Source organism: Lagenorhynchus albirostris, chromosome 6 (genome assembly GCF_949774975.1).
Source record: "Lagenorhynchus albirostris chromosome 6, mLagAlb1.1, whole genome shotgun sequence".
NCBI classification, from domain to species: Eukaryota; Metazoa; Chordata; class Mammalia; order Artiodactyla; family Delphinidae; genus Lagenorhynchus; species Lagenorhynchus albirostris.
In genome coordinates, this window is record NC_083100.1 from 13,846,096 (window position 1) to 13,858,626 (window position 12,531).

Below are 12,531 nucleotides of genomic sequence, written 5' to 3' on the forward strand. Positions count from 1 at the left end.
ATAAAATTAACCACTTATTTTTTAACAAAGAGAGATTCCTGTTAGAATCTATTATGAGAGGCTGTTGTGTACCCACAGGCTGAATTCCTTCTGATAGTGCTGATAAACAGTAAACAGAAGATTTAGCATGTTCATTCAGCAGATATTTTAATAATCATGTGCAGATCACAAGTTTATTGTGGATGTGTGCCTGCATTAGTTTAATGTACGCACACGTAAGCACTCAGGTGTATGTGTGCATAGCTTTTATTTTACTTGATGGTAGTTAATCATATGTACCAAACAATATAAATGACTATTTGGTATTACTCATTTAAGTAGCTGTACTCATGTTTGCAGGTTTTCCCTTCTCTATTTATTAGCTCTCTGGTATCTATAATCATATTTCAGGGTTAACGGCTTTCCTTAATATTATGTCATTTAATTATAATCATTATACACCTTGACAGTCTCACATTAAAAGACAAGGGTTTGGTTTTTATCCTACAACATCTGTACTTCCCTTATCCCCAGTCATCCTCCATGGATGTAAATTTTCTATGCATTGCTCAAATACTCCAACCATGTGTTCCCATCATACCTGGCTTCTTTTACTCTGAAACATTGTTCTCTTCCGTATGCATTATGCCTGAAGAACTCATCAGCTGCCCCTGGCTCTCTTTCTGTCTTTTTGCCACAGGGCTTAAGATAGCAGATATTATAGGCCAATACGGTTATAGACGCACCTGCTTTGGTAGTGATAGCATCACTGTGTTTAGGATTGAGAAGAGAGTACCCAGGCCAGGGGAGACTGATAACAGAAAGGGAAGGAGTAATATTGAAATGTGTCTTGATCCCTAGTATATGTTAATTTTTGATCAGAGAGTAAAGCTTCAAAGGAAATCAGAGTTTTAGAGACTGTCTTCACCAGCCCTTTATGTTACCCAGGACCGGAGTGGGTAAATGGCTTACTCAGGGTCACACCACCAGCTAATGGTAGAGCCAGAGATAATAGGAAGAATTCTATAACTGACATGTCCACTTCAGAAAACAAACAATTTGGCAATTTTCATGTAGCTCAATAGTACTTCTACTCATAGAAATCCATCCAAGAGAAATGAAAGCATACGTCCAACAAGAAGATTGTACCCAAGTGTTCATAGCAACATTACTCATAGTAGACTGGAAACAGCCCCAAATATCCATCAGCTGATAAATGGATAAGCTAAATGTGGCATATCCAATACAATGGAATACTTCAGCCCAAAAAAAGGAATGAAATACTAATATATGTTATATTAATGAACCTTAGCAACTTTACGCTTGATGAAAAATCAGACACAAAAGATTACATGTTCTATGATTCCACTTATATGAAATGTCCAGGAAAGGAAATGTATAGAAAGAGAAAGCAGAGGTGCTGGAAGTGGAGATTGACTGCGGAAGGGCTGGGGGGATCTTTTTCTTTTTTCCTATTTCTTTTTTTTTTTTGAGTGATGGAAGTATATTCTAGAACTGGATTGTGGCAATGACTACACAATATAGAAATTTACTGTAAATTATTGAACCATGCTCTTAAAATGAGTGAATTTTACGGCATATAACTGCAATAAAGCCAAAAGGGGAAAACGTTAAAAAATTTTCACTTTAACACTCTTTGTTTACTCTGAAGATTACATAGCATGTGTCTTTTGTTCTGTAATTCTTAAAAGTATTTGCCTTTCACCAAAAACAATAAAATCTGACTTGGTTCTTTGACATTTCTCTTAGCCTAAATTAAGAACATTTGGTTTCCTAAGAAAGAGGTTAGTGTCTTAGTAGACATATGTTAAGTTTGCTTATATCATATGTATGTGATGTTATATATCCCCCACAAGATGTGCTGAATGTCACAGAGGCATATCTTACAGTTGAAACTTAACAGTACCTGCCCGAATTAACAGTACTTTCTGTTCTAGCTGTGAAACAGCCTGATGGATACAAAGTTCTCTCAGTGCTGTTCCACTGCTTTTCAGTGTATCTTCTCTGTTTTGCTCTTGTCAGTTGAGCTTTGCTTACTGAGAGTCAGTTGTATTTGTTTTCAGGCCTGTTTATGCTAGTTGTACTTCTTGTTATTACATCATTTTATATTGTGTAAGTCAATAAAAATGCGAAAAACAATTAAATTTATTATTTGGCAAACTAGATTGAATGTTTTGGAAAGACTTGACAAAGGCAAATCACTAAATATTGGGTAATTTGGTAATTTAGACTGGAGTGGAAATTGTAAAAATCTAGAAGGCCATTTACATTGCTTCACAGTTGTCTCTGGTCAATAGCCATCTTAATGAGACTGAAAGTAGACAGACTAGATATTTATGATGTATGGGTATATGTGAGAAAGACAGCATTGACTTCTAATCACAGGACTCATGTTCAGAGAAAAAGTCTTTATCTCAGTGAATGCTTATATGTTTTAAATTAAAATGTTTAAGGTGCTGGTGTGGTGTGGGGTGTGTGTGTGTGTGTGTGTGTGTGTGTGTGTGTGTGTGTGTTTAATATTTTTCCTCTTTTACCACATCAGCTAGCTAGTTACTGGTTTTGATTGCATTGGGTAAGAGTGATTCTGTATTTGGTACAAAATCTGTACCATAGAAATTTATAATCAAAATTGTAAATATCAAATTTATAAATAATTTACTCAATAATTGGAGTGATTATTTTCTCATTGCTTTATAAATTATTAGATTTATACCAGTTTTTATTGAATGTGTTTTGTTTTATGCTGAAAAGTAAGCCAGAATCAGTATGGTAGTGGAGGGTGGGGAGTGTTGGAGCTGAAGGTCATGAGAGTAAAGAGTAACTTCAGTACAAAGAAAACAGTGAGGCCATCAGAAAGGAGGAGGGATGCGGTCAGGGCAAAACTCAGAATTTAAGATCTTGAGGAAAGAAGTATGAAATTCAAGAATTTATTGAAGAAGTCATCAATGAAAATTTTGAACTTAACTGAAGTTGCTGTCAGGATTTGAAAAATGTGATATAAAATGTAGAAAGTGAGCACCAACAATGCTAATAAAAGAGCAGCTTTCCTTGTAGTCATTAGGTATGTACCGTTGTGTGAGATGAATGAAAGTTGGAGGATAGTGTCTGTGAAGAGAGTGCTACTCATGGAGAATTTAGTAAAAATTGGCTAGAAAGGTGATCAAGACCATTTAATACTAATATGGTAGAACTTCTGTTCATGTTTACCTTGTATTCTATTTGATGTTGCTTGTATTAACAGTGTTCCTTTAAAAGTTCAGAGATCACAGTTTGCAGTGAGTCTTACTGTTTTTGGATTACAAATGCCTTTAAGAATCTGGTGAAAGCTACGGACGGACTCTTTCCAAATACTTACGTAAGAACAAACACACAATAATTTTAAAATTTTAGGAGTTCACAGACCCGCCAAAGCCCGGAGAGATCCTGGTTAAGCACAGAAAGGAATTCTGTTACTAATCCTTTTGTGAATTAAGAACAGTAGTTTTATTTCAGTGTATTTTGGTGTAAATACGGATTTTAAAATATTTCACAAAATAGGACTTTTATGGCCAATAATTCTGGATTATCTGTACTCTATTAAGTGAGACACCAGTAATCATGTTGGTAAGAACTTGAAAGTTAGATGACTACCAGTAAATAATCTGAAACGGCAGTAGCTAGGGGTGTTTTAATTATGTAATACTGAATGCTACTCTGTTATAAGCATTAGAACCTTTCAACATTTACCAGTAAACAATCAGCTTAAGTCACATGCATCTGTATTTCATTCAGCTCTCAATTTTACTTAAAGAATATGATCTTCAGGTACAGTATTTAAGAAAATAAGAACCATATTTGTGCATGGTATGACTTTGGGAGAAAGGAAGTTCTGCCTGCCTTGCTGTCTACCTTTCTCCTCTACTTTCTGCTGACTTGCCTCTCTCCCTGGGTGGGGTGCTTGCCTTTTTCCTCCCTTTTTCTTAGGGCAAATGGGCAACCGCCTATAGCCATTGTTTCAGTAGCAATTGTAAATTGTAAGGACTTACTATATATAACTTTTATATAACTTAGGAGGTACTAGAAAATTCCATGTTGCTTGAAGTGTTTCTCACCTGCAAAATTGACCACTTTTGGAATTTTATTTCCTTTATTATTGTAACTCAAAAGGATTATTTTTATGTTCGCAAGAGTTGTACTAATGTTTATATTATGATTTTGTTTTAACTGCAGGACCGTGTGTATGTACAACAAAATAATGTGGAGAATGTGTACAATTTGGGATTAATTATTTTTCGAGATCAAGTTGTACGTTACGGGTGTATTAGGGATCACCTACGACAAACGCTGTTGGATATGATTGCCAGAGAGCGGAAAGGAGAAGTTGTAGACCGGTATAATAATCTTTTTACTCTTTGGGTTTTGGTTTTTAGTGGTTATATCTTGAGAATCGATTCACTGTCTTAATTTTATTAAAGTAAATTAAAGTTTGATTGTCCAGCATATTATGAAAATACTCAAAAACCTTATATCACAGTTAACAAAGTTAGCTAGATTGTAACTAAAAAGCACACATTTATTTTTAGAAGAAACTATCCTAAGCTTTTGTTGAATATACTTTTAAAAAGCAAATCAGCCATTAGTCTTTTTGATTTTTAATGTATTTTTTATGCTGTTTTCTTTTTGTTTGTTTGTTTGCTATTTGATAATATTTTTTTCTTCTTTAAAAGGGCTTTTGGCTAGCATTTATTTTTAAGGTCTTTGAAGAAAAAAATGTTGAACATAGTCTAAAATGACTAAGAACTCTTGTACCCCTTTTGTTAAGTCATATTCCACCCCCCCAAACATTGTTGCAGTGCCATTTTTGTGACACTGCAGCCAGAGTGGCTTGAAACATGCAAGCCTGCTTTCTTTGCTTCTTTGTATTCAAAGCAGCTGTTAGAGGAAGACTTGTAAAGTTCTTTTTATTTCAGCTTTGGTGCTTGGTCACGATTGCCCAAAAGCCATTTGGTGCAAAAAAATTATATTGCCTAGGAGTAACTGTGCGTTGTACCCATGTCAAGTGCTGTAGACTCCCTCTCTCCTCCCTGCTTCCTGATAGGCTGTTTATTCTTTTTGCACTTTTAAATACACAGGAATATTTAGTCATTTTAAACATATTTTCTTCAAAAATCCTAAGTTAGAACAGCATGAGAACAACTTGAGATAAATAGCTGTGCAGTCAAGATAGGCTTTCCAATTAAAATTACTCTAAATCCTTATGTTATAAATTAGTTGCTTATGGGAGATTGGTCACTTTGGTTAAAAAAAACTTGCTCTGAAAGTTTTTCTAGCTACTTCTGCTGCATCTTTTACATGAATCTTTAATGTGTTTTTATTATCAAGTGGTTTAACTTCTTTTGACAGAGGCGCAATAAGAAATGCTTGCCAGATGTTAATGATTTTAGGTCTCGAAGGACGATCAGTCTATGAAGAAGATTTTGAGGCTCCTTTTTTGGAAATGTCTGCAGAGTTTTTTCAGGTAATCAGTGAGATATAAATAAATACTCTCTTAAGATGTTCTTAAAATTACCGAATATAGTTAGTAATTTAAGCATTTTGACCTTTTCGTACTGAGGCCCTTTGGGGAAGAGGGTGCAAATTACACCCTTCAGCACACCTACCCCACAGTCTCACATTCCAGTGAAGGAACTGTCTGAAAATAAGTCGAAGAGGTTGGACTTACGTGATTTTTTAAAAATTATATGTATAAAACATATAAACTTAGAAATAACCTTAAATTTTATTATATTTATATGTTACTAATTATTTACCATAGATTCACAGGCAGTACATTACCAATGAAGTTTCACTGTTCAGGCTTTTTGGTAATATAAGTTACTAGTAAAATAAATATAGATATATGCATGATCCCATAAGGCATATATATGTCTTAAGAGCTGTTGATTAGGAAATTAAAAGTCAGTAATTACAGTTGATAAAAATTTGCAGCAGTATGTACAACCCCGAATCAACTACGTTGCTGAAAGTAAAGCTAAACCGGTACTATTTTGTAATGAAATGATAATAACAATTACTGAGTACTACGACAAATGATAAGACAATATTTATAAGGTCATGATAATCAGGCGTTCTTCCTGAAAGCCTCAACTATCTGAGCAATTTATAGTAGGAGCTTTGTAGTGTTGCTAAAGTAGACTTTACTGGTCAGCTTTAGTAATAACCTTTTAAGGAACTAAATGAATAGAACGATACAATAACTCTACAGTGCATCATTCGTAGAAGCCATCGGATGAGTATAGAAGTAGACTTGGTGGGTTTTGGTGTCCTTTGGACTGGCGTAACCCCCAGGCCGCTTTTCAGAAATCAGCCTGTAGCCATCAGGAAGCTTTGTGTGGCCTGTACTGGTGAGCCTGGACCATACTTCATGAACTATTAATTTTATAATGTAGGAAACAGGCTTTATTTTCTGGTAACACAGCAACTACTTCTAGATATTTCTGGCAACGTTTTTGACGTTTGCATTTGTTTTGATTACCTTCATTACAGTATAGAAATACCAGTAGGTGATTAATTGTCAGGATCCCAAAGTGTGTTACAGTGGCATATGGATATATCTGTGTGTATATATAAAATACAGTTTTGACAGTGAAGTGACGGTCTCACCAAGATTTTTGTTTGGTGTGTTAATGTTTATTCTTAGAAACTTGATTATTTTAAACTGCTTTCTTTTTTTACCATCTTTATTGGAGTATAATTGCTTTACAATGTTGTGTTAGTTTCTGTTGTACAACAAAGTGAATCAGCTATATGTATACATATATCCCCATATCCCCTCCCTCTTGAGCCTCCCTCCCACCCTCCCTATCCCACCCCTCTAGGTGGTCACAGAGCATCGAGCTGAGCTCCCTGTGCTGTGCGGCAGCTTCCCACTAGCCATCCATTGTACATTTGGTATAAACTACTTTTTATTAAGAGAATGGGAAATGTTATTACATTTTGTACATAATTTATATTAATACATCTTTTATGTAATTCTTAGGTATATTTGTTAATTTTACTATGAGATTGAAGTCAGTTGAGCCAACATTTAAAATTTACTGGAATTTCTCTAAGGCTGGTGTTAGAAGACAAGATTAATAGTAACTCAAAAGCTCTGTTTCTCAAACTTTATATATATTCCTTTGAGAGCGGGAGTGGGGTGGCAGGAGGACTTTAGTAACTACCAGTATGCCAGCAAAACTGTATGATAAACATGATGAATCTTTTTAGGCATAATTTTACAATAAAACAAATCAAAGAAGAATTTCCCACTCTCACTTGGGGTCAGATGCTTCATTCTATACTTTTGATCTTCACTGGCGTGTGCTTACTTTTTCTGCTATTTGGAATACACTGGCAAAGTCTGAAAAACGCTGCTTAAGGATAATGTATTAATTAAGTCTTATGTAAGTAATGCTTTAAAGGGTATAATTCGGACTATATGAATATATATAATAAGACAGTATATAAAATGTTAATAGTGCTTGGGATATTTAGTTTGGTTTATGAGAAACTGTAGAAACCCAGTTAAAAGCAGAAGCACATTTTGCTTCTGTGTTTTAAAAAAAAAAATCATGCTTCTTATTTGCAGATGGAAAGCCAGAAATTTTTAGCAGAAAACAGTGCTTCAGTATATATAAAGAAAGTAGAAGCTAGAATTAATGAAGAAATAGAACGAGTGATGCACTGCCTTGACAAATCAACTGAAGAGCCAATTGTAAAGGTGGTTGAGAGGGAACTCATTTCCAAGCACATGAAAACTATAGTAGAAATGGAGAATTCGGGGCTAGTACATATGTTGAAAAATGGAAAGACAGAAGGTAAGTGTTAGCAGTTGAAAAATAATTAAATTCTTATAGTTCTACCAGGTTCTCAGTATTTTTTTTTCCTATTGTAGTTTATGAATGTCAATTTTCAAGAAGTTGTGGTGTTTGTCATTAATTTATCACTGTTGTTACTTTACACGTATTAATGAGGATTTTAGATATTCCTAGTGAATCAAGCGGCTTTTTTTCTTCTTTCATCTTAAGTCTCCTCACTTTTTGTTTTTCTTAACCCAAAAGGTAAGTTTAGGGACTTCCCTGGCAGTCCAGTGGTTAAGACCCCGTGCTTCTACTGCAGGGGGCACAGGTTCGATCCCTGGTTGGGGAACTAAGATCCCACAAGCCACACGGTGCACCAAAGGGGAGAAAAGAAAAAATAGAGGAGAAAATAAAAGAGCTTAAAAAAAAAGAAGAAGATTAATATTATTTATAAGTTCAATGATCCTCACCTATTCCTGTACTTTATATTTCTATACCAGGGTTTTTAGACTCCTCTTTCCCACACACTCTCCTGTAGTTTTTGTGATTCTTTTACAACCTGAAGTTCCAATCTTAAAATTTTTGTAAGCATTTCTTTGGGAGTTAGTTGTGGTAAGGGTACCAAAAATGCAAAAATATGTGTCTTCCATGTTGACATATTTAGATAAATTAGTAGATTGGATATCTTGTTACAGAATGAAAGAGGAGAAAGGAGAATTGCTTAAAAGTAAACATTTTGGAGGTAACTGTAACATTTACTCTTCTTGGCTATTTACCTGATTTTCCTAAAATGTTATTTTGTAACAAGTACCCAAGGAGAAATTGTAAAGAATAGTCATGTTGTCCTCTTCAGTTTCTGAAGATTTTCTTTAAAACTATGACTGGATAAGTCACTGATATGGTACTTAAAAATAAACAAATTTGGTGCTCTTAGATGAAGTCTTAGCAATATTTTAGCCATGTATTTCTTATAAAATAAATGCATATTGCCTGTTGGGTCATGACATAGGTAGGGAATGGGAAAAAATTTTTTTAAGTTAATAATTTAAAAGAGGAGGATGTAAGAGGAGGGAAAACAAAGATGGTAAGCAGAGAGGTTGTTCCATTCTTTCTCTAGTGGAATCTTTGCCTTGTGTTTTCAAATGGTTATATTTCTATATATGTGCTAAGTTCCTAAAAAGTTGTATGTAAATTTATTGTTTTTATTAAACTAGAGAAAGTTACTTTTTAAAAGACCCTTCTGGTAAACCTTTTTTATAAAAGCAAAACAAAAATGATTTTTAAAGATGTTTGTCATGTTTTCTAAAATAAGCTACTCCTGGATGCCTATGGTCTGTCAGGGATTGGCAAGCTTTTTTTGTAAAAGGCCAGATAATAAATATTTTAGATGCTTGGACCAGACAGTAAACTACTCATCTCTGCTGTAATAGTGAGAAAGTAGGCATAGGCAATAACACAAACGAATTAAACTTGACTGTGTTCCTATAAAACTTTGACTTTTATTTTTCAAACATTTAAAAATGTGAAAACCATTCTTAGTTTGTGAGGTGTACAAAAACAAGCAGCGGGCTGTAGTTGGTCCATGGACCATAGTTTGATGACCCTGATCATTGGTCCCTGGCAGATAGGACTTTATGAAAAGCATTTTCCTTTACTTAAAATGAGAATCTATCCTTTTTTTAAAAAAAAATTATTTATTTATTTTTGTCTGCGTTGGGTCTTTGTTGCTGTGCACAGGCTTTCTCTAGTTGCGGTGAGCGGGGGCTGCTCTTCGTTGCGGTGCGCGGGGTTCTCATTACGGTGGCTTCTCTTGTTGCGGAGCACGGGCACTAGGCGCGCGGGCTCAGTAGTTGTGGCGCGTGGCCTTAGTTGCTCCATGGCATGTGGGATCTTCCCGAACCAGGGCTCCAGGGTGTCCCCTGCACTGGCAGGCGGATTCTTAACCACTGCGCCACCAGGGAAGCCCTCAATTTTCTAATGTACTGTTTAGTTATTGAGTTAATGCTTTCTTAGTCACCTTGGGTGGGGATTATTGAGGAGGGGAGATGAAATGGGCTTGGAGATTAGAGGCTAGGAAATGTTTGATGGGGAGGTTGTTGAGCATACCTGAATTATAGTAACTGTAACCTGCATGGAGACTTGTGTTAAAGGCATTAAGTATACCTAACACATGGCAAGTGCTTAATAAGTGCATAAATAATGGAGTATCAGAATAGCCACTTACCATAGTTTCTATTTAGTACTTAATGTTCTCCACAAATAAGCAGCTTTCTGTGATTCTAAATTAAATTTTAAAATCGTGGCTTCAGTTTTCCTGGCTTTCCACTAGAAACCTAATTGCAGAGTATCTTTAATTATGCTAGGCCCTGCTCGTGAGCAGTATGTCAAGAATATGTCAGAGACACAGCTTCACCATTATGAAGCCAAGTATCTCATAAATCAGAAAGTGAAAAAGTTTTTTCCCACCATGAACGGAGGATGAGTTGGATTGATAATTAAATGCAGATAACATTATGAAATTAAGTTTGAATGGTATCATTTTATTGTTTTATGAAGTGTATACAGAAATAATGATATTTAATTTTTGAATGATGCATATTTTTCATTTTCTCTTTCACATTCTCCACTAAGCCATACATTTATTTATATACAGTGAATTACATATAATGAAATTGTATTAATTTACATACTGTTAAATATACATGTGACTAAGCAAAACTGTAACAACATAGGAACAAAGTAGACAAAGTTGGGAACTATTTTGTCATGAGGTATTTGATATGCCAAGTTTACTGTAGTATATATGTTCATAAATTATTGTTTGTAATATTTGTTTTTAACATGGGAAACTTGGTTGTAATTTATAACAAATGTGAGAAACTGTCAGATTTGCTGTGTGTAGATTATTTTGGACATATATTATTGATGAAAGCACTTTTTAATGAAATTTGCTTTTGAAAGTCATTGAAACAAATTTTGAAGCCCTTTTTGTAAAACTTGTGTCCAGGTATCTTTAAAATACATACAACTTCAGTTTTAAGATCTAAGTTGCTCTTATAAATGTAGACCAGGGTGGGCAAATTATAGCCTGTCTGCCAAATCTGGCCCACTATCAGTTTGCTTGAAAAAAAAAAAAGTAATATTTCATTACACATGAAAATTATATAAGTTTTAGATCTCAGTGTCCATAAATCAAGTTTTATTGGAACACAGTCATGCCCATTCATTTATGTATTATCTGCAGCTTCTTTATGGCTACAATGGCAAAATCGAGTAGTTGTAAAAGAGACCATATGGTCCACAAGTTTAAAATATTTACTCTCTGGTGCTTTACAGAAAACAGTTTTCCAGCCACTGATCTAGAAACTGCTGTACTAACTCCATATTTAAAAGTTCTCAATCATAAAGCCTTTTTATATCATTGTAAAGTTTTGACACTATAGCCTCCCAGTAAATTCTTATTTCATAGATACATTAGACGTATGGAAAAGCAGTATTTTAACTCCACATTTTAATCTTGTAAAAAATAGAGTCCAGAGTTTTCCTTCTAAATAAAAACAATGTAGTGAGATAAACCAATTTTTAAAATATACATATTGGCTTAGGTCAACACCTGGGAAATATTAGGGATTGCTCTGAGGAAAATATTAAAGAATAGGAATTTATGCTGTAAATTTCACATGAATTTTACCATGATGTGTAATGAAATAAATCCTAGTATATTTAATTTTATTTGTTGTCATGGTTGTCATTTGAACTTTTGAGACAGATATACTTAAAAATTATCTGTAAGACTTTAATTTGTTTTTAAATTTCTTCTTTATTACATTAACTGCCAGGTATACCACAGTTAAAGTTATCCTTTTGACAGTTGTTTTGCAGTATTAACTAGATTCTAGATTAGAATTATATAGGCTAAATTATGTAGGAACTCAAAACTTCAGTTTTCATTTTTTGTGACTATTATGCTGTTTGGACATCTCTTCCATGTAAACTAAAATTTGCTATGACATTTTATTGATGCTTTTAAAGTATCTCATCTGTAAGACGTATTTTGTAAATAGCAATAATAACCATTAACTAGCTTTTTTTCCCTGTTTTCCTGGGGTTTTTTTTTTTTTAATAGTTTTTCATGTGGTCAGCAAATGATCATAATGGAGAAATAAGCTTCTTTAAGTATCGCAAATTAGCATGAACAGGGATTCAAATTTCTTTTCTTAATTTTTAATGTAGCCAATTTGTGTGTGTGTTCTGATTGCAGACCTTGCTTGCATGTACAAGTTATTTAGTCGTGTGCCAAATGGTTTGAAAACAATGTGTGAGTGTATGAGTTCCTACTTGAGGGAACAAGGTAAAGCCCTTGTTTCTGAGGAAGGAGAAGGAAAGAATCCCGTTGACTATATCCAGGTGAGTAAATACAGAAGATTCTCTTTATCATAAAGTAATTTTGACAAGTGCTAAAAAGGTCACTTTTACAAAGCTATGTAGTATGTATTTCTGACTTAATTTTTCCAGTGGTAAATTAATATGTAATTATCCTAAATATTTTAGAATTTTGGAAAGCATGTATATTTATATCAGGGATACAAACTCACCCACTTCTTTTCATTTATGAGCTTGTCTGATGAAGAAGTCTATTTAAATAGTCTCAAGAATGAAAGTTCTTTCTACTTTTTTGTATGCTTTAGAGTTCATATACTATCTTAGTGTG

At 34.2% G+C, this 12,531-nt stretch overlaps 1 protein-coding gene across 4 annotated transcripts in view; it reads left to right on the top strand.

The window, feature by feature from the left end:
- CUL3 (cullin 3) overlaps positions 1-12,531 on the top strand; it is a 96,830-nt gene that overhangs the window by 53,780 nt on the left and 30,519 nt on the right. For all 4 annotated transcript variants that reach the window (XM_060151960.1, XM_060151961.1, XM_060151963.1 and 1 more), the window contains 4 exons: positions 4,210-4,370; positions 5,383-5,497; positions 7,610-7,838; positions 12,082-12,227. In XM_060151960.1, the coding sequence (XP_060007943.1) occupies positions 4,210-4,370; positions 5,383-5,497; positions 7,610-7,838; positions 12,082-12,227 (651 nt within the window). The remainder of the gene's footprint in view (positions 1-4,209; positions 4,371-5,382; positions 5,498-7,609; positions 7,839-12,081; positions 12,228-12,531) is intronic.